Here is a 23211-nt window from a genome sequence, read left to right on the forward strand (position 1 = left end):
TTTTAACGACGTTCCGTGAACCCCGCTGTATTGGGGTCGGGGAAAATGTTTTCGGTCTCTCTTGTAATGCCGCTTCGTCGTTTGTCGTTTATCATCCAATTCGCCTGATCGTTATATGCCGGTCGATCTCTCCTCGTGTGCCTTCTTAACGATCGCCAATTTCGAGTGAGGATCGGCTGCCGGAAGTCCCGTGTACGGCGGTTCTCGGGTTCCGTGAAGCATCAACGTCCACTCTTTTATCCAACCGTGCTGCGGTACCTTTGAGCTGAAACTCACCTGCAAACGCCATTTTTTCAAAATTACTTTCAACTTTGGTTCATTTTTTTTTTTTTTTTTACATTTTATACGTTTCTACCAGCCTTGAGCGATATTCGAATATCAGACAACCGATATTAGTCCCACAATTTTCGAAGTTACAAACATGAGAGAAAAATATCGAGACAAAATGAAAGTATGGGTAAATTATTTCCGAATTTGTAAAGTTTCGAGAGTGCAAAATTTGGAATTTTTTTGTGGCGAAAATTGAAGCAAAGAAGTGAAAGTTTGGAGAAGCATGAAAGTTTCGAATGATCCGAAAATCGACGATCAAACTTCCGGAAGGACAAAATTCCGAAAAGGCGTAACTCCGACATGTCGAAAGTTTCGAAAGTGCGAAAGTAAGAAAATTAAAAAATGTGAAACATCGAAATTCCGAATAATCCAAGTGTTTCAGTTTTATGCATTTCCGGCTTGGTGAAATTTCACCACTTTGATCTTTCTTCGCTTCGGACTATCGATATTTTTTCTTTCGGAATCCTGGTCATTCTGATTTTCGGTTTTTTCTCATTTTTTTACGCCCACTCGTCGATTAAACTACGCTGTTCGAGTACATTCTAATTTTCGAAATTTCACTCTATCGAAACTTTATTTTTCCAAATTCCGCTGTACCGTAACTTGAATTTTCGGAATCTTGCCTTCCGGAACTTGGATCCATCCATCGGCTTTCCGATCGTTCGAAACTCTGTCGTTTCTTCAAAGTTTGATTTCTCTACTTCAAGTTTCTCCCCAAAATAATTCGGAATCAGGCCCTTTCGGAACTTCAACCCCGCCCCTTTTATTCGGAAAATAAACGCAACCGTAGCATCGATTTCTTCCCCAAGTTTTCAAACTCAATCTATCATATACGTATGTACTCGAATTCACAGAAGTAAATGATGAAAATAACAAAGTTCAATTTGTACGATATTGAAACCAGAAAGTTTCCGACTTCGTAACCAGAGAGAAATTTCTCCTTTCGCGATATTCCGCCTCGCTCATCAAAAATGTACTAACAATATCGCAAGACACACGTACGTAAATACATATCTGTTTACATTACGTAACAAGTTTCGCAGAAAGTTTAGTCAACTCCGTATAATAATCATAACGATAATGATAATAATTATAATGATGATAATAACGATAATAATAATAATAATAATAATAATAATAATAAGAACATAGGGATGTAATATCGTGTCCTACGCTTTTCGCACAAGTTTGTACAACCTTGCACGGTGAAATTGTATGTAAACACTGGTAATACAAACAGCTATAGCCGTACGGCTAAATCGCGAGAGCCATATTATTTACACGAGATGTTTGCACAATCGTATAAACGGGACAGAAGTTAGTTAGTTTACTGGGACGAGTATACTTGAAAAGCTTCGTCAGTCCGAGATAAGTGAAAGTTGTACCTACAAAGGGGGAGAAATCGGCACGTTTGCGCGTAACGACAATAAAAGTTCGACAAAGTTTCTGAAAGTTTCTGAAAATTTGAAGCGCTGGGTGGAAATTGTTGTATCAGAAAACTCAGGACTGTCTCGGAATGTAAAATACTCTCTGAAATTTTTCTCAAGTGTGTACAAAACATGTTGCAAATAGTGCGTGTAATTAATTGCGAGGAATTTTTTTTTTTTAGAAATGAAAAAAACTTGATTCGTGAACAAAAAAAAAAAACAGTGAGAATTTTTAAGGATCAGACTATTCGATTATTCAAAATTGGTGAAATATTGATTTGATCGGCTTGAATTCTGTTTAAAAACAATGCGACGAATTTCAACGAAGGAAGCCTCGAGCTCGTCGATTGAATAGTATGAGAATTAAAAATGGCTGTCGGTGTTTTTTTTTTTTTTTTTTTTTTCTTTTCCACGAAGTGCCATAAAGAAAAAACAGCGTTTCTTTAATTTTTCTCGCTACTTTGGCCTAAGGGTAATTAGGAAAATTTAAGTATCTAAGATGAAACGATTTCGACTCACCTCCAAGAGCCACGTACCCTGGGGATATTCGCCCCAGGTATGAGTCGTCATGAACGGCCACTTGGTGAAACCGTCTCGATGATCGTCGTCGTTTACTCTCCGGCTCAAAATCATCGATCTATAATTCATTCGATCATTCGGTCACTCTTGCTGCGTACAGGTGTACGTAAGAAAAAAATTAAAAAAAGAAAGAAATTGCGAAGAATTATATCCTCTTGGAAAGTGTTGAAATTGTGCGTTTCCTCTACCCACGAATCGTGCAAATCACAAGAATCGACTCGTCCCCGTGTTGTTTCGGTGTTTATCAGATCCGTTTGCCCTTTTTTTTTTTTCTTTCCATCATCGTCGGAAATTTGTTTAATTAAATTACCTTTCACCTCGGTCAAAGCGATTAAACGAAATAAGATTATTTGTTCCAATTTATTCATCACTGGCAGAATTTCGCGATTAACAATTTATTCATTTACTATACACAGAGCGGAGGAGAAAGAAACGAATAATTGTCAAATCTTTTTACCAATGTGTCGTCGCGGTGTTGAATAAAAAAAAAAAAGAAATTCGGTTTCACGGTGCGGGTGTTTCGCAAGGTAAGAAATGATCGTTACATCTCGGTACAAATGAAATTAACTGCGAACATGCGGGGGGAGTCTAATTGATGGTATAATAAATTAGAAACGGGATATATTGGCCAGACGGCGGAGCCGAGGATGGACAGAAATAGAGGGCGGAGGGAAGGGGCGGGGGTAGGAAGGGAGGTTTCATTGATCGAGGGCATGAAAGGGATCAGAGAAGCAGCTGGGGGCGAAGGTCGGGTGGATCAGGCGACAAAGTCGCGCCTCTGTCGCCGTGGAGACAGAGACAGAGAGAGAGAGAGGAAGAGAGAGGGGGGGGGGGGTGGGGGAGGGTGAGGTTTTTTGCGAATCCTTTGACGTCGTGAGATTATCCTTTGAAGGCTTCCTCGTCGCTAAGTCGCCTGATTAATTATTCATTCGTTCGTTCGTTCGTTCGTTCGATCATTCATCGTCTAGTCTGGCTACCGCTGTTGCTACCCAACTGCGTGAATCATGATCCGAATATTCGAGTTTCGAGAGAAAAAGCTAGGAATCTGAATTTAACCTAAAACGATTGTTGGGGGGGGGGCGAAAAAATAAGTCCGAATCCCAAGCGAATTTGAATATCGCGCCGCAATAGTTGAGGACAGCTTGTGTTTGGAAGGGGCACCGATCGTTTATTACAATTTCCATTATCCGGGAGTAGAAAAAGAGTTTTTCCGCCCGGATGATTTTTTATTTAAAAAAAAAAAAAACAAGAAAACCGTTACCGGAATAGGTGAAAAAAAAAAATTTAAATAAATAACGTTACCGTTCTAGGATCAAAGCACGAAAAGACAATTTTTGAATTGACAAAATGAATAATGTATTGTTTAAGTTGATAACGTGATTGTTATTGATCTTGTTAACCTTTTTTTTTCGTTCAGCCTTCGAATCGAACGAACGGTTTCTTTCACAAGTTCCATAGTTTGGTAAAAATTCAACAAATCCATTCCCTGTCCGAGGTGAACCCAATTATCGGTGTGAAATTGTCGAGAAGCGAGGGATCCGGGGAATTTTTGTCATCGAATTTCTGTTTGCGTCGATCGTTTTTCTTCATCTTCTTTCTCACCCCTCCCGTTGGGGGGATGAAATTGGGCGAAACTGGGAGAGGGGGGGGGGGGGGGGGGGAGGAAGGGATGGGATTATTGCCTGGCTAATTGATCGGCTGAGCTTTTGATCCGCTTTACCTTGTTCCCATCGGCGACGTCAAAAACAGTTCGACGTCACCTCGACGAGTCGCGTTCACAGTTATCACCGCCTGTACGTGCTCCAGGTAATTCACAGCGTAATCCGTTCCCGCGCATGCGTCAGTCTTGATCTTCAACAGGATCGATCGATCGCTCGGCACTTCTCTGCGCGATGTAATTTTTTTTCATTTTATTTATTTATTCTTTTTTTGTTAATCATAGAAAAAGAATAACGGATTTATAATTATGTTATATAGTGTAATAATCGACGCAAGTTTCAATTATTCGATAAATTTTCCGATCAATCGATTGATAGATTATTTATTACGAACTGACAGGGACGAATGATAAATCGATCGAAACAACGATTGCAACAAGATATCTAATTAATCGATCGATCGGATGAAAGATTCGCGCACGGAAAAACCGATTGGTCGGAAAAAATAATCGATTGATCTAAAAATAACGGTAAAAAAAAGAAAAAAAGAAAAACAACAGTATTCCTGATTCATCGATCGCAAGGAAAAGTAACAAACCGGAATTCTTGATCGGTATATCAATTGAAGAAAAAAGAAAAGGAAAGATAAATTTGTTCGTGATGCAATCGTAGAGGCATATGAATTGATTTTCGAGAGAAGAAAAAAAACATCTTCCAATCATTTTCCGTCTGTTTTTTTTCGCAAGCTTATTCTTCTTTCTTTGTTTCTCGTTGGAAGTATTTTTTATTCCAAAAAATACAACATTGTTGCCGGAAACGTTTTTTTTTTTGTTTTTTTTTTATTTTTTTTTCCTCCTTCAATACGAGACTTACTGCATATTCAAAACGGATCCCGCCTCGCAGTGATAACGAGGCGGTACCGTCTTCCACCTTTTGGCAAGCGCCACCATCGATCCAGCGTCGAGAACACCGTAGCCAAATAAGTGATTGAATTCCAAACCTACGCCGTTCATCGTCCAGTGAAATCTTCCCTTAGCGTCGAAGAGAGAATTCCGCTTTGAGGTCAGCACCGTCAGATGCTGGATATCCCGCCAAGTCAGTTGCGGACTGAAACGATTTCCCATTGTTTACGATCAGGAACATTTTCTTTATAACACCGCACACTCGGATTAACAATTTTTTATTCGGACCGAAATGAAAGTGGATTTAACAAAAAAGAAAATAAAGCAAGAAAGTTTCAAAATTTTCCGATTCAAATCGATTGAAATTTGTACGAAATCGAAATTGATGTCAATAACAACAACAACAACAACAACAACAACAACAACAACAATAATAATAATCATAATAACGAAAAAGCATCCGCGATAATTAAATTAGGATAAAAAAAATTGTAGGGTTTTCATTTTTCTTCTCTCTCATCATCGTGTCTCGAAAGTAAAATTTTTCAAAGTCCCAGTTTTGTATTTCTTTTATTTTCATTGCTTGAAACATTACAAAAGGTGGTACAAAGATTCTAAAAAAGAAAAAAAAAAAAAAAAACAAGTTGAAACAGTCTTGATTAGATCTCGACTCGAGCTACGCGCAGGTAAAACCGGGGCGAGTTCAATTATCCCGGTGATAATCAACCCCCGTGGGAAAGTTTCACCCCTACCTCCTGTAACACGGAGAACTTGTATACATAGCAAGTATCCGCGATATTAACACTGTACAAAGACGAGACAAGAGAAATACGGTATTATCTTACAAAACAAAAGATCCAACCTCCGTAGGAATATATTTACACGATAATTATTTTAATAAAATACCAAGCTATATCTCCTAAGATACGATCAAATGTCACGGGGTAAATTAACACCCGCCGATCCGATGCTGCAGCTGTGCTAAATTAACAACGCTCCGGTAATATATATATATATATATTTTTATATATATATATGAAATATTGCACCCTCCCACGCGTTTTATCTCTCCCCTATAACGTCTACGTATTTTTACGTCTATTCGGTTACACGCGAATAATAATAACAACAACAATAATAATAATAATAAGAATAGGAATAATAACAACAACAAGAACAACAACAATGATAACTTACTTAGCCTCGAGTGCCAGGGCGAAAACTCCGGCTGCCTCAGGTGCGGCCGCTGAAGTACCGCTGTGAGTGGTTGTGCATTTTCCGTACAAGTCAGTCGTCGCCTGATGTTTTTTTTTTTTTTTTTTTTTTTTTTTTATTGAATGAAATTAAAATAACGTCAATTTTTTAAACATTTTTTCGAGACGCAATTGTCGCTTATATAGGCATATATATAATGTGAGAAAGTGTGAACATTGAAATATACAGTTTTTTTTTAGTTTTTTTGATCCCCCGGAACGTGAAACGCCTAAATTCTTGCGAGTTCTTTTTTTTTTTTTTTTTTTTAAACGCGACATTGAATTCAGGGGTTGAAATAAATTTGTAAATTCTAGTCGGAGCTTTCGGGATATTTTGGTTATTTTTTCGAACCCTCTGTACGTGGCACTCACCACACCGGTGTTCGGATCCTTGGCGCCGTTGCTGAAAGTGGAGGCCAGAGTGCTCGAACAGCTTTCGTCGTAATGGGCGTTTTGACCGTCGTTGATGGCGCTGTTGATGCTTACGGTCCACATGCTCGCCGCGTATCCATCGCAGTTGCAATCGTCCTCCTCGCCGCCGTCTCCCGACGCCCAGACGTAAATGTTCCCCAATCCGTTACGACCCTGGTCAACAATGCGTTTTCCTTTTTACCCGAATCTCGAGTCGTTGCGAGGAATTCTAAGTTGCGATCGTTGAGCGGTTATAAACCCAGTCGGGATTTTTCGAAGATGGATTATTTTTTTTTTCTCTTTTAGTTTTTCAAATTTACATATATTCGAGTAAATGTAGAAAAAAATTTCACGCCCGTGCGACAAATATTCTCACAAGTTACGCGCGCATTTCCAAGACAACCCGGAGTGTTTGAAAGTACTTTTGAAGTTTTTAACGCGGGGTGTTTTTTTTGTTTTTTTCTTTTTCAAAACTATGTTTTCAATGAAGACGAGAAAGATTTCTCGGAAACGGCTCAACCGATCGGTCTGAAATTTTTACACAAACTTTGTTAGTATATTTTTCACTCGTTGATCGAAGCTTTTTTCTCGCCGATAAATATTTTCCAATTTACAAAAAAATTAGGGCGAATTTTTGAAATTGATTTTACGTTGTTTATTTTTCTTTTAATTCCGAGAAGCCTCCGTTTTGTTAGAAATTATCATCTCGCTTGTTCCTTCTGTCCGTTTTGTCTACACCTGTGTCTAACTATTTTTCTAACCATTTGTCTATCCAACTATCCATCCATATTTCGAGGTTCCTACTTCGAGGTGAGAATCGTGAAAACAGCGTGTTTAAAGTATCTTATCGATGGATTTATTGCGATTGATAGGTAGCTCTTATTTCGAAGTCGATTCAAGGAAAAGTTATAAAGTTTAAAAAAAAAGAGAGAAAACAAATAATAATCCATCTTTCTCAGTCGATATACAGACTCTGTTACAATCGCGAAGTACAATATCAAGCGTTCGGCACTCGTTGTATTATATTTATTCCTACAATTCCCTCGACCGATTGATCCGAAATCTACGGTTCTTTAAAGTTCGATGAAAATTCCACTCACCTCGTTAACCCCCCTAACGATCGCCCGCATCGTCGCGTTTCTGGGTCCGTCGACGGTTTTTCCGTCGTCCGTCGGCCCCCAGGATGCGCTGTAAATGTCGATCAGGTTCGGCTCGTGGCCCATGCTGTTCGCCTCTATGAGATCGGTCATGTAAGGCTGATCCAGCATCCGGATACCGGCTATTTTCGAATCGTATGCCACCCCAACACCGCATACTCCGTTGTCCCGAGCCGCCGCAACTTCCCCGGCGCATCGAGTCCCGTGACTTTTTGGGTCGAACGGAAGAGGCGAAAGAATGTCAAAAAGGCGAGGATTCAATATATTGAATTTCTGTACGACGTGAGGAAATTTCAGAAACCAAGCTGGTCAGATTTTTAAACAACAACTGTAAACGATCTTGTCTGAATTTGGACAAAAATCAAAGTTAACGGCTGTGCTCTTTTTTTTGTCTTTTCATTTCTTTTATTTTTACAATCATTATTATTATGATTTTTTTGTTTTCTACCAATTAGACGCTGCTGTTAAATATCTCGATGATGCCATCATCGTAATTTTTTTACGGACAAAAATTGTTTAAATACTTGTTAATCTCGGATTTGTACAATTTTTGTGAACACCTAATTTAATTTGTAAGTTTTGAGCATCTATACATATGTTATTTTGCTTAATTTCGTGTTGTAAAAACGCGGTAACTGCGACCGAATGAAATTATTTTTGCAACCTTCACAACTGTCGGTATATAAAACATCTTTTTTCGCGTTGCTGCTGACGATTTTTCCCTTTATGTATAATTAATAACCGGAAATTCTTTTTACTATGGAAATTTTTCGACAAAACGCGTTAACGTATAATATACTCGACGTGTTGTTGAATAATTCATGTATAGGTACACGTATCCACATGTGGACATATATATATATATATATGTATATCTATGCATTATAAATAAGCACCTACACACACACACATATATATATATATATATGCTCTGGGTGGATGTAATCTACATTTTTAAAATTTGTCTCGCCTTGTTTCGTCCCAAGGGTGAAATTACGTCCCAAGTATAACGAGATAACGAGAAAAAAGTCCCGAGAGGGAGAGGGGAAAAGGAAATATGAAAGGGAGAAGAATAAGCACAAGGATTTTTCCACGTTTCTTATATCGTGGGCACTATAACCGTATATATATATATATATATTTCTCTCAGCGTTAATTCTGGCATTGTGACGCCCAGCGGTGGTCGCGACAAGGGTGTAATAATAACATAAAAGCACAAGGACGCGGCTATAAAGCTGCGCGAAGTTCTTGATGACAATAAGAAAAAGTTGGAACGAAGATGAAAATTGGGGAAAAAAAATTATACGGTAATAACTTTCACCGTGAGATGTTTTTCTCTCTTACGTTTCTGTCTTTTTTACGAGACGATAACTGGGGACTAATCAGCTGTGTAACGCGTTGGGGCCGGGTTGAAGTTTCGAATTTGAAAAGTTCAGAATGCGAAACTTGAAGGAAAGAAATCAAACTTTGAAGAAACAAGAAAGTTTCGAATTGCCGGAAATCCGACGGCTCAGAGTTTCCGAAATGCAAGATTACGAAAATTCATCTCGCGATGGAACAAAGTTCCGAAAGTAAAGTTGCGATAAAGCAAAATTCCGAAAGTTAAAATATACTCATATAAGCCTGGTTCAATTAACGAGTGGGTGTGAAAAATCAGAAAAACCGAGAATCAGAGTGACCAGGATTGCGAACGTAAAAATATCGAAAATCCAAAACGAAGAGAGATCAAAGTGGTGAAATTTCACCGAGCCTGAAATCCACAGAAGTGAAAATCTTCGATCATTTTGAATTTCGACGTTTCAAATTTTTACATTTTCTCATTCCCGTACTTTCGGAACTTTGACTCGTCGTAACTACGTCCTTTGATGTTCTGCCCTTTCATAACTTTGAGCGTCAGGCTTCGGACGAATCAAAACTTTGATGTTTCGTAAAAATTGAATTTCTTTGCTACAACTTTCACCGAGAAAAAATTCGGAATCTGGCACTTTCGGAACCTTTCAACTCAGAATTTCAACCCGACAGCCGTATTGAGTTTGATAAATGTTACCTTAGGATTCTGAAACTGCGCCTGCAGGGGTAAACACTTTGCAAAAAGCCATCATCGGCCAATTATATAACGCCGCAGAGCTTCGAGCTTACTAATTTACTCCCTCGTTAGCCGCAAGGTTAATTATCGTTTAGTCGTCAGAGATTAATCCAACACATATATATATACATATATATATATATAGACGTGACATACGAATAGCAAGATCGATTAAATGCTCGGACAAGGTCACGAGCTATTTTCACCCCCTCAACTTTTTTGCAGAACCATGAAACTTGGAGCTGACCATTTTTTCAATCAGCCCCGTTTCTCTCTCGTTTTAATTATCTCACCTGTTAAACCAGTCGTCGGTGTATCTGGGATACGGATACGGATCGTTGCTGCTGAAGTCGTACGACGCCTTTGCGTTCTGAAAGTAAAAGGATTGAGAGAAGAAATAAAAGAGAGTTAAAAAAAAAAAAAAAAAAAAAAGGAAAAAACCCGTCATACCTACCCTACGTTTAAATCAATACCTAGCGAAAGCAGCGAGCTTGAAAGCTGCAGAGAATTGCGTTATAATTTCGCAAGGAATCGAGGAGGGGTATCGATTGGTGGAAATTTCGATCTAAAATCAACCCCTAAACGACTTTCGATTACGTCCATCGATAAAAACATTAGAAAATATCGCAATTTTTATCGTGAAAAAATTGAAAAAACAGCCTTTTGTCTCTACGCATTTGTGAGGTGAAATTGCTTGGCTGTAGATCGATAAGAAACCCTTGAAAGTTTTTTAATCCCAGTAAAATGAAATGAAACAAAACTATCTCTCCGAGGCTCGGATCTTTTTACAACGTGATGAAAATTCACCGATTCCAGGATTATGATGTGCTTGAACTGAGGTCAGCGTTAGGGAGTGGAAAAGAAGTTGACGGATTCTTTTTATTCGGCTTTTATCGCGGTTAAACTCAGGCTGATAAATTGAAGGAAAAGAGATAAAAAAAAAAAAAAAAACCCCGGTTCGTCGAGAAGGAGACGCGGCCACTTAACGACGACACGTAAACGTCAGCATCGTTAATCCATCCCGACTTCATGGACCAGCATTGACGAATGGTTGCGTTTGTAATAAATATACGCATATGGGGCATTCCACACCGACTCAGTAAACGATTGACCATCATATTTGTCAACTTTCCTTGAACGATCCTTGAAAATGTTTCGAAAAAAATGTACGAATTTTTTTCAATCGCTCGTTTTGTACCCTACGATTATCTTAAAACCATCCGAAAAACACCGAAATTGATTGTTACGAAGCAAGAAAAAAAAAAAAAAACATGTGGTTTCCGAATCGAAACATTTTCTTTTTTGAATTAAATCTTTTTTCCTTTCTCGTAAAAATCAATTTCGGTGTTTTTACAGATGGACTTAAAAAAATGATAGGGTAAAGACCCTTTGTAAAGACGAGTGATTGAGTAAATTTGAAATTTTTTTTATTACACAGCTTTTTTAGGGATCGTAAAAACGTTGGAAAAATCATTGGTGAAATTCAAAAGTGTCACGGTCAACTTTTTTGCTCAGTTAGCGTGGAATGCCCCGTAGATATATGGCAGGGATGAAAGGCTGCGTCCTGCGGGACGTCTAGTTGACGTTCCACGTTTCGCGTCGCGACGCTTTCTGGCTCGTTTGTTAAGGCGGACGTGCGCGTCACTCTGCATTATGCTACGTTATCTTAACTCGAGTAGGTGCCTACACAGCCGACATCCGACGTCTCGCGAGTCAAATTTGCAAAACGGTTGATTGAACTGATGGAGGGGTTAAATATCGACGACTATATTACAACACATCATGCAAATCAACCACTGATTTGACAAAATTTTATTCAGTTGTGGTGTCAGTTTCATCCGAAAAGATAGACGCGGTCTGTGTTAAAGATTCTAACATTTTATCAAAATTTATCTTCCAAATTTGGAGCACGTACATTTTTTTTTTTTTTTTTTCAAATTAGTCACAACGAACGAACGAATCTACAAGATTTTATCAACGATTTTAAAATTAACCACCAATATCTGTCGTACTTTCGTTTTTAATTGCAGTATTTTGAAAGACATCGTTGCACCTGGTAAATATGATAATTTGATAAATGTATGTGATACCGAATATCCGACCGCGTTGTAATTTCAAAAATTAGCAAAAACATTTCCGTATAACTTACATAATTGTACTTCAAGTCCAGGTGCATGTAATCCACTCCTGGAACAGAAAACCAACGTGTCGTGAAAATTTCTTCAAGTTTGTGGAAACGTGTGAGGAATTCCATGCGAACCCGACCAACGTCCGACCGTCGCGGTTTCTGATTTTGTTGAAAAAAAAATTTTCAGATTTTTTATTCGGCTGCTCAATTATTTATAAATACATATTTAAAATAATTTTGAAAAGGACTTTATTTTAGCTCTAAAAAATTTTCAGAAACTGTCTTTCCTATTCCAAACGTTTTTGAGACCAATCCCATGATGCGCTGATTTTTCCCCATTTTTCTTAACGCTTTCAATTTTTTTTTTTTTTTTTTATTTGTTCAACTAAAACATTGTTCGAATGGTCCAGACATATTTTAAGTAAAAAACACAAGTTTTGAGAATTTTTCAGGCATTTTCGGACGATTTAAAGAATGTTTTAGTCGATGAAAAAAATTGATAAGAAATTTGCTTATTTTTAAAAATACGGTTTTCGAAAATTTGAGAATTTTAAAAAAGATCATTTTCAAAATCACCCTCAATATCGATAAACAATTAACCAGTAGCACAAAGAATCTGAAAAAAGTTCAGTACACTGTTTCAGAGCTGGGACGATGTCGAGGAAAAATTTAGATGAAAAATGAAAAATGGCGAGACACGCACGGAATTCCCCGTACAAACACCGTACACGTTTAACGACGATCCATTTTCCCCGAACAATTTGTCAGTCTTTCCACGCGCGGTGAAATTTAGCGTAACATCGTTTCGCATTTTCTCCCACTAACCGTCGTCCATGATGGCAGTCGTGACGTTTTTCCCCGTAACTCCCTGCGCCCAAGCCGCCTCGACGTTCAAATCCAGCTTCGGCTTTCCTCCGTTCTGACCCGTGTTTTTCAGGTACCATTGGTACTGAAAATAGGGATCGGTCGGGTCCTGACTGCCCGAGTTTTTCATCTCCTGGAGCGGCACCAACTGCTCGATACTCAAGGATTTGTAGCCACGTTTCACGCGTTTGAATCCAGACTGCTGAACGGCCGTGTGAACCTGAGGGATAAATTTTCACCTTCGAATGATCGAACGGAGGTGTTTTTATTCGACGTTTCATTTCACTTTCTTTTTTTTTTTTTTTTTTACCACAAAAACACCTTCGCCGATTGTTTTACGATCCTTACGATCAACAATGTTGTCCAATGTTTAATCGGTAGAAAAAGAACCTACCGAATATCCAATGAAATTGAAAGAAAATAAGATAAACTAATTCGCTCACCATCGGATCGACCTTCAGTCTTCTCGTGTGCGGTACGGATCTCTTGGTCCTGGCGTGAGGGAGAGCCCGATGGACAAAGTGGTACTCAGTTTTGCTGCCCAGAACCTGGAGAAAAAATTACACAAGGGAATGATGAGGAGGGCGAGGGAGAATCGGCGAAGCTCTCGTCCCCGGGGGATTTTTCGGCTGATTGCAAGTCCTGACTCTACATCTTGTGAAGATCGCCTAGCTGCCTTATCTCGTATCCCTTGCGTAGAATGTAACTTCCACATGCTCTGGGAACGAGTAATAATCTCTCTCCGCCGATCGGTTTGTGCGATAATGATCCGGTCGATTTTACTTTGAGAAATTAATCGGCAAGTGCGAGTCACGAATTTGATTATTTAACTATTATTTTTATCAATTAATTTTTTTTATCTACAATTCTTTATAAATACCGGCCAATTTTTATTCCTATTGAACCGAAAAGAGACATCCTTCGATTTTATTGCAATATTGTACACGATGTGTATGGGGGAATATTTAATCAATCCTGTAACACCAAAATTTGCTGTTATTGTGAGATTGATAATTGAATTGAGAAAAGGAATTGTCACACGATTATTTTCGTAATTTTCAAATCCATTTATCCAATCTTCAGATGTCGTCATTTTTATATGATTTTTTGGAATTTTGTTACTTAAATAATTGAAAAAGGATCGGACAGATCAAAACCATAATCCAATCGGTTCTAAATTTGGAAAATCCGCGTCGATCGAGATCAAAATCATTAGAATCCGGTAACTCGTTCTCGAAGTAATCGTCGTACAAAAAAATTGATCGCATACTTACGTACGCACACAGACGTATATCTAAAAGTCATCGGAGGTGATTCTCTAAACTTCAAAACGTTGATATCCAATGAAAAGTCAACTTTTCATTTTCGGGGTGATTACAACCAACTCCCTTTTTTCCCCCCTCGAAACAGAGAAACGTGAAGTTAATAACACGTGCAACCATTCATCAGCTATAAATTTCCTAATTTGACGTGGTTGAGTATACATATGTATATATATATATATGAATATGTATTCGTTTCAGCGTAATCAAACCCTCATTTTATCCAGCGTACATATCGCACGTGTAAAGCTACGTATGTCCGCGTATGTAGCGCACATTATATACCTACACGTGAGCCAAGCTCGCACGTTTGTCTTTCACATGCGTACCACGAGCCAAAGCTTAAATTTATATCACATATACGCATATCCATCAATGCCTGATATCCGCAAGCGTCGGTCCCACTCTATTTCATTCTTTTTTTTTTCTTTATCCTCTCCCCCGTCTCCCACCTTGCCGATCACTTTCAGAATGAATTTTTCAATACTCGTGATCATCGTCGTTTCAACGTCTATGTACGCACAAGTGTATATACGTGTATATATGTGCATATGTGCATTGTATATCGTACATAGGCACGTGCATGGTACACACATCGCATCCTAATTCGCGGATCAATCGTCATCGGGAAATGGTGAATGCCGGAGATCGATCTTTCTTTCGTTCGGTAGGTACTCGCATGCGTGTACATCGTACATACGTATATCCGTGCCTATGTGTTGGCGACGTGCTAAATCCTTCGTATGCGCACGCATAATGTGTGCGAAGCGTGAGATTGTACACGAGCAATCCATTTCCTCGTAAATTTCTCTCCAGCTGCAGGCAATTCCACCTTTGATATATGCCCAAGTATATAGATAAAGGTATGCGTACCTACTGTATGTATGTATGTATATATATACACGTATGGGGAATTTCGTGAGATCTCCGTCAAGATTCTACCTCGATGTCTCAGATTGGCTTTATCATTTTCCGTTTTATGACGCAATCGCAAAATTTTTATCAGAATTTTTCGATCCGGAATCCACTTTCTGTAAAGACTGAAGAAATTCCGTAAAATCTTATGAAATGTAAGAAAATTTTTCACACCTGTTGGAAGATGGAGATTTCGTAACTTCGAAAGATGAATAAGAAGACTGGAAAATAAAGAAACTTTTTTTTTTTTTAGATAAAAATTCACATAAAAGCTCATTTTTCTTATTTATCTTTCAAAGTTACGAAATCTACATTTTCTAACAAGTGTCAAAAATTTTGTAACGTTTTAGAAAGTGTGGGTTTTTGTTTCAAGTTTTTTTTTCAAACGCCAGTCTGAGACATCTACGTAGAATCTTGATAGAGATTTCATGGAATGCCCCATATATATATACACGTATATACATATGTAGGTGTCGTCGTCGTCGAGTTGAATCCCGAATTCGCATGTCGGTTTTATCCCTTTTATTTATTCACCACTTTTCCAACCCCCCATAGCTTGTATTATATTACCATTTTCTCTTGCGGATTTCGACTTATCAATCCCCTCGTCTCTCGCTTCGTGTCACGTGGCGACACATATTTTAGATACGTGGGAGTCAATGTGACCTTTAGCTGTTATTTTATTGTTCTTGTTGTTATTATTATTCTTGTTTTATGCAAATCTGCTTGTGACGGCGTGGCGAGGGATGAAGAGAAACGGCGAAAGAGGAGGAGAGGAAAAGACGCGAATGTTCGATGTACGCGGATAAAATTGACGTTACGTGAAAGCCGAGGGTTCGCTGTATTGTCAATAAAATTCAAGGGATGACGTTGAATAACGAAAAGAGCCGGGCTTGGGGAGTAAAAGTTTAACAAGGGTGTAAAAGAAAAACACGCGAAACGACTTACGGAGGTTTCTAGCCCCTCGAAAAAGAACAAAAAAAGAAAATATCCAATCTTTGCACAATAGTTGTGTGTAAATATAAACGTTATTAGCGAGTTGAGAAATTTGTATCAGAGAATGCTGTAAACTAATTAAAACTCGTGATTCAAGTTCAATTTCAGATAATTTGATGTTGATCATTCGGAAGAAAAAGTTTATTTGATACAACTTTATTACGCAAACTCAAAGTAGAAGAATAATGATTTTTTTTTTTGTTACGTTTCGTTACGAATTCACGTTACTGACTCGAACTCCTCGTCTCTTGTGTTTCGCTATACGTTTATTCAAATTTATAAACGCATATATTTGTTTTACAGGTGAAAAAGAAGAAAAAAAAGATCCTTTCTCAATTATTTAAGTAACAAATTTCCAACAAATCAAATAAAAATGATGACACCCGAAGATTGGATAAATGGATTTGAATCACGAATCTAAGGTCAGAAATGCGGATTTTAAATTTGGCGTAGGTATTCGATAAGCTGAAAAACAAACTAAAATTATTTGTATTCTGATAAAAACAAAATGGCGATCCAATACGGTTTAAAAAATAGTAGGCGGAGGTTTTTCGGGTCACCGATAACGAATCCAAGGTCAGACTTCCAAAATTTGTAATTGTCGATCGATCGTAGTGGTTCAAAATAAAAAGAAATCGTCCTATTTTCATGCAGCATGGTATCCGAGGGCTTTTAAAATCATTAATCACGAATCGGAATTTGCAGTTCGTATTTCGAGTTAGATACTATCATTTGTTTTGTCTGTGAACTTGGAACCTGCAGCGTGAGAACGAAAAAGTCGCGGTCTGGCTGATGGCCAGTCTAAAGCCGTTTGTATTGCAAGACTCGATTGGAACCGTAGTTATTTACAAGAAAATACAAAAAGAAAACGAAAACGAAAAAAAAAAAAAAAGAAGCAGAAACAGCAATAAAGCTTGATTTGCGCTCAACTTAGCTATCTGAGAAAAAAAAAATTGGAAACTGACTACCGCAGGGCTTTATCGAGTACTCGATACATCGCGTTGTGTATACATATGTGTACATATGTGTGGATATATCGTATCGAGTGTAGTCGAAGCTATTATACGCACTTTCGTTTATGCGGTGGGCAGGTTACCCACGTACATTCATGAGGGAACGATAGAGAGACGACGACGTCAGACGTGGGCGCCTATCGCGCCATTGTGCGTCGTCGAGGGAGCGTAAGGACCACGGTAAGCTCGAAAAAGCTCCCGAGCGGCAGTTTGTCCGAATCCTAGAGCCGTAACGGGATCGCCGTCCCTCTCAGTTAGGGTCTGAAACGCGCCGGACGATTCGGGGACAAAAATGACCATTTTCTCTCGCTTCTTTCTATCCGCCGACGCTTTTCTTTCGTTGTACTATAACTTGGCTTACCCCGATATATGTAATAATTATATATTTTTTTTTTTTTTTTTACTTTTTATTTTCCAAGCTTTAGAAAGCTCTCCAAGCTCTCTCTCTCTCTTTTACTCTTCTTTTTTCCAATTGAACAGATGTCGAAATTGAAAAATCTTCGGCGTTTATTAATTGCTAATGTAATTCTTGATACCGTTTTTTTTTTTTTTTTTTTTTTTTTTTTATTCTATTGTGAATTAATATCGCGATTTTCAACAATGAATAAAATCCATCGACACGGAAGCTTTTTCATTACCGTCGTTTCCTTGTTTTTTTTTTTGTTTTGTTTTTTTTTCTCGACTGCGAGTACGTGATTTAAATTTGAAGAGATATGAGACGAAGAAAATGCTTTCCCTTAGCTTTCATCGATCGGAGGCAGATAATTGGGTGGATTTCTGGGTGGCTGGTCAGAGTGGAAGGTAGAGATTTGAAGAATTTTACACCCTGTTGCTTCGGGATTGAATTCGGTATCCGATATCTGTTTCAGCATCGGCGGTAAATTCCTATCTTTTTTCGTCCCACTTCTCTCTCTCTCTCTCTCTCTTGTTTTTCGTATCTGGTTACAACATTAGTCACGGGAATCGTTTTCTCTCTCAAAATTACGTCAATTTTTAGAGTCTGAATAAATCGATTCCAAAATTTTTCAAAATGCGTGATAAAAATTTTTTTTCAAAACAATTTACTTCATTTCACCATTTTTACGGCGGCAATGTATTTTCTCCTGAAATTTCTTTGCACTTGCTGCTTTTTTCCGGAAATTTGTTAACGGATAAACGAGACTCGCATAATTTATAAGACAATTATGCGTTAACGTTATGCACATATATATTCGATAAGAAATTGCTGCCCGTTACGATATTCAAATTATTTGACCCGGATAAATCCCTGAATAAACGCGTTATACGTTCTTATATACATATGTAACAAGGATGGGAGGAAAAATATGTATAAGGAAATATATTCGTTCTTTCAAATTATCCTTTTTCTTTTTTGCACGCTCTTCCGCTCGACTTCATTCTTGAATATAATAACGATTTAACCGATCGTTTGCAATGCCTGCTGTATAGATGACTGGAAACAAATATGCGAACCGAGTATATTCGGCCAAGAATATTATTACATGTGTGTACCTACAATAAATCGATATTCGATAAAAATTGCTAGTTCGTTTCGGCGAATTATTCCGTAGAAAAAAAGAAACCCTCGGAGATTGAATTCTCGTCTGGAGTAACTGAGAGAAAAAAAACTTGCCGAATTTGACGTTCTTCCTTTCGCAAGGAGATTTTTCCATTCTACTCTCTAATAATAATCACTACGATTTCATACGATTTATCCAGTTTCTCGAATAACGATTCGATGCATTTTAAAAACCGGAAGTTAACGAGACGTCGTCGTCGTTAATCGAAAAGAAAGAAAGAGAGAGATAAAAAAGAGAGACCCGCATTTCTACGAAGCAAACTTTTTTCTCTTCCGAACTGAAATGGCTTAACCTTTGATGCGAAGCTCGAGAAATGTGAAGAAAACAGCCCGCCTTTGAACGCCCTTCGACAATCCTGAATAAATAAAAAATTCAACACGCAGCTCTATGCACACATCGTATATATACAGTCTGCTCCGAATATATACATATATATATAAGATTGCTCGGAGATCGACTCTGTAAATGACAGCTGATTCGGTTACAGTTTGCGTTAAAAGTACAGAATACGCTTGTTGTCAGGCGTAACTCCGATACGTAACGCGGCGATATTGGCAATTTTGGGAAGCGAACGAACCTGACACCCGCAGTTAGATCTGCTCGTGACACATGCGGGTACGGACGAAGTGGAAAACGGACCGATTAAACCGATGAATACGCAATTATCTATAGTTTTCCTTGAGGAGATTCGTTGACCGACAATCTTGCAACATTGTTCATTTTAATAAGAGGTTTGTCGTACGTTGCTACCGAAGTATATTTTAAAAAACTAAACTTTAAGATTGTCTAGAATTATAGACAAAAGCTTGGATATGGATGTTTCGTTTAACCCTTTGAGTAATAGCGACTAATATTTTTACCACCTGTTTTATATACATTTTTTTGTATAATTAGAAAGCTTTGAAAACATATCTCATTGCGGTTTTCTTTTTTTTTTTTGCTTTTTCTGATGTTATACTCATAGGTTTTCGATACTCGAGAGTTATTATTGCGATATAATGTAAATTGGTATCGTTAGAAACAAATTGGTTGAAAAAAATTGTGAAACTTATGAAGGAATAATCATTTCCAAAAAAGTTACCCTTCTACGCGTATACGTGTTTTACATAAATTACTAGTTTTTTTGGGTTCACTGATTATGAATCTGAAATCAGATTTTAAAAATTCAGTACGACGAATCCAATCAGCGACCCCGAAAACCCCTGCACAGAGTTTTTTGAACGTATTCGATCCAGTTTCAAATTTTTGTCCACCATATTGAACCCAGCCTCATAAATTTTCAAAATCTGATTTCAGATTCGTAATCAAAGTCTCCGAAAAGTATGTAATACTATCTTGTTTTAAAAGTTGACTCGGCACAAAAATGTGCGACTCAGAGGGTTAAAATCTTCTTCAAAGTCACTGGAACGATTATCTCCTTTTTTTAATGGTCAAGTCAATATGGCGATTTTTTTTTTTCTAATCATTATCAATGTTTGTGCGGTGCTGTAAAATTAAATATTCGATGACGTCAACGTGATAGCGAAAAAATTGGTTTCATTCCAATTGTATAAAATAACTTTCCGCAGTAAAATGAGTGAAATCGAATCTACTGGATTTTTAACTGTTTAGAAGCGATTTCAAACGAAGCATTTATATCTAATTAATTTCTTCGTTTGGTTCAATTAAAAATGAACAGGCTTCAAGTGTCGGATGATAGGAACAAAGTACGAACTGCGAAGAAGAATAAGAACGAGAGTAAAAATTTTTTTTTGTACTCTTTGAAACTGAATAACTTTCTAACCGTAGAGTAAATATGTTCTAAAGTGTGGGAGTGAAAAACTAGAGTGGCCAATAAATAGAATGACAAAAATATCGGAATTTTCAAAAACGCGAAAACAAAATTCGTAGAATTATCGAAAGGCAAAAAATTCTCTGTAAGTACAAAAAGACGAAATATAGAAAGGTGGAAAAAATAGTACGGCAAAATTTAAAATCTGTACAAGATTCTACATCGTTAAAACGAATTCTGATATCTTTTATTTTTTTACTTCTCCATTCTTCGACTTTCTACACTTTTTAATTCTACAAGTTGAATTATCGCTTGATTAAAAATTCGATGTCGTCGCGTTTCTATTTTTTCATCCTTCTGCACTTTCCACACCACCATTCTGTCGCATAAAAAATATTTTCCGATCTCGGAGATACGATTTTTCCACCTCGTAGGATATAAAATAGATAAAAACTATCGACATTTGGCCAACGAAGCTCCTTAAATCGCCCGTCGAAATCCGGGATCAAGGCTTAATCTTTTTTTCCCCCCGAAAGGTAGTCGTTATAACCGTTATATGAAAAACATAGTGATTTACGGTGTTTCGTTATCACCGACCTATAAGTACACACCTATTTCCCGCGATACACGTCACCGTAATTATCAGTGTCGACTGTCGAGTGGGCGACAAGCTCACCGTCGGAAACCGCCGAATAATTACGTGTTTCCAATTTCCCCGTCATCTCCATACAAGGATCTACGTGTTTCCGCTCCCTGCGTTATCGTCTCCGTTCGAAACCTGCGGGCTATTCATGCGGGCGCCCTTTTCGCTATTAGTTCGAACAATCCAACCCGAATCCATACGTAATTCCAGGAGATTTCACGCACAAGCGATGAAACGACAATCGGAACGACGTCGAACTTCGGTCGACCGGAGTAGTTTTTTTTTTTTTTCAATTTTTGCAAAAAACAAGCAAGAAATTAACTTACACGCATGATTGCTTACACATTGTTTAGTGTTTTTAGGTATACCGGACTGTAAACATTATTTTTCATCAATTTTATCCCCACGCGGATTATCTTATTTTCTTCCAATCCGCGCAGGGAAATTACGAACTAGGGGAATTTTTATTTATTTTTTTTTCTTTTTTCTTCTCTTTAAGAAATTTTACACAGTTGTATAGTCGAGGAGAGAATTACGCGTATACGGAACATCGTCGAGGAATGCGAACAGAGATGTAAGAGTTTGTTTTTTGGCCTCGTTGACTGTTTTTTACCTCCTTGAACACAACCTTGAAAATTTCTAGAATGTTCCCGAGGGACTGAGCGATTTTTCAAGCTTTTTCGGGAGACGGGTTTCGCTTTGAAGAAAATGTTATACACGGGGTTAAATGTACGTTAATTATATACGCAACGAGGATCTTTGAAGATGTGAACTTTCCAATTTCCCAACTTTAGTCTAATTTCGATAGAGCTTGACCGAATTCATCGAGCTTTTAACTTCCGGAGGGATAATTTAATACCGGTAACAAATGGTAGTATACTTTCTGGTTACAGACGAAAAATTGATATTTATTTTTCTAATCCGGAACTATATTTTATCTGTTGTGGTAAAAAATGAGAGGTGCGAGGAAAATGGCAAACAATAAGCTGTACGTTACTTGGATCGTTTCACGTTTTGACCAGCGGAATTTGGCGAAGAAATTTAGGCGGATCTTGGAGCTTGTAAGCTATTTAAGGGACGGCTGTCGGTCTTAAAATTGCCGCTCGTTATCCTCCCATTCATACAGAAACAGCAGATGTGCTCCACGTTTTGATTCGACAAGTTAACCACCCGCTGCCGCAATCATGTCTGGCAATTTTCTCGCTTAAGCAACCCCGTTATTTCGCACTTTCGCTTTCCAAACCTGCAGGGCGCAGGTGTTTTTGCCTGAAAACCGCGAGTTCCGTATCCTGCGTTTACAAAGGTCAGGGTGAAATCGGAAACGTTCATCAATCATCCCACCTCCCCCGATTCCCGGCCGAAAAAAGTCAATCCGGGATTCAACGTCGATTGTGACAAGCTGCGAACTTTGTGACGACAAAGATGAGACACGGGTATTTGGGTAAATATTTTCTACCTTGGAACGGTTATTTCGAGTTCTCGAGGATGGGTGAAAAACGACGTTGATATTGAAGAAACATAGACCGTGGACTGCAGGGTGTGAAATTGCATCGTGGAAAAGCTCCGTCGGGAAATTTGCTCCTCGGAAACCTGACGCTGTTCGTAAAAAAAAAAAAAAAGAAGACGAAACTCGGCTACAAGCCCAAGGACGATAATCAGCTGTGCGAAATGGACGCCGCACTCAAGTGTCGAGCAGTAAAAAGCTCAGGTTCGAGGAAATCTGGTGCAGGTTGACTTTAAGGACGATAATGAAGCTGGTAACGTTGACGTACGCAAAGAAAACGTAAGAGGAAATATCATTGTTGAGTAATTTTAAAATCACTTTGAAAGAGTTGGCTTTTCAAAATAAGAGCACGTTTTGTTCATCGTGGTTCGATAAATTTCATACATTCCTAAAGGTTCCGAGGTAACGATTTTTTCCAAAGACGCATCGTTACGGTAACTTCAGTAACTTTATCCTCATCTTTAAAGGGAATCGAGAAGGCAAAAGTGAACTGAGAACTCTGATGAAGACGGTAAGACAGTGAGTGAGGAAAACATTCGGAAACTCTGAATTTTGAGACAGTATACACTGTGAAAAATGGTGGTGCAGAACCATTTTAGTGATGAACGCGGAAATTGATCGTCGAATAGCGGTAGACGGTGTATGTTTCGCAGTCTCTACAAGTCCACACCA

The 23211-nt window shown here is 38.2% G+C and overlaps 3 protein-coding genes across 3 annotated transcripts in view; 1 reads left to right on the forward strand and 2 right to left on the reverse strand.

Annotated features, from left to right (window-relative positions):
• The window catches only part of LOC124181301 (CDAN1-interacting nuclease 1), a 47362-nt gene that overhangs the window by 5716 nt on the left and 18435 nt on the right, over nt 1–23211 (forward strand). The window lies entirely within an intron of this gene.
• LOC124181299 (neuroendocrine convertase 2) overlaps nt 1–23211 on the reverse strand; it is a 24070-nt gene continuing 859 nt past the window's right edge. The window contains exons 2-12 of the mRNA XM_046567719.1: nt 13239–13343; nt 12757–13015; nt 11953–11990; nt 10097–10173; nt 7661–7925; nt 6522–6734; nt 6094–6194; nt 4868–5101; nt 4057–4221; nt 2277–2394; nt 1–276 (exon numbers count right to left, since the gene is read on the reverse strand). Coding sequence (XP_046423675.1) covers nt 112–276; nt 2277–2394; nt 4057–4221; nt 4868–5101; nt 6094–6194; nt 6522–6734; nt 7661–7925; nt 10097–10173; nt 11953–11990; nt 12757–13015; nt 13239–13343 — 1740 coding nt within the window. The 3' untranslated portion in view covers nt 1–111. The remainder of the gene's footprint in view (nt 277–2276; nt 2395–4056; nt 4222–4867; nt 5102–6093; nt 6195–6521; nt 6735–7660; nt 7926–10096; nt 10174–11952; nt 11991–12756; nt 13016–13238; nt 13344–23211) is intronic.
• LOC124181298 (putative uncharacterized protein DDB_G0277255) overlaps nt 18418–23211 on the reverse strand; it is a 15849-nt gene continuing 11055 nt past the window's right edge. The window contains exon 3 of the mRNA XM_046567717.1: nt 18418–18428. The gene's annotated coding sequence lies outside the window, so the exon portion shown is untranslated. The remainder of the gene's footprint in view (nt 18429–23211) is intronic.

This window comes from Neodiprion fabricii, chromosome 4, assembly GCF_021155785.1.
Source record: "Neodiprion fabricii isolate iyNeoFabr1 chromosome 4, iyNeoFabr1.1, whole genome shotgun sequence".
Taxonomy (NCBI): domain Eukaryota; kingdom Metazoa; phylum Arthropoda; class Insecta; order Hymenoptera; family Diprionidae; genus Neodiprion; species Neodiprion fabricii.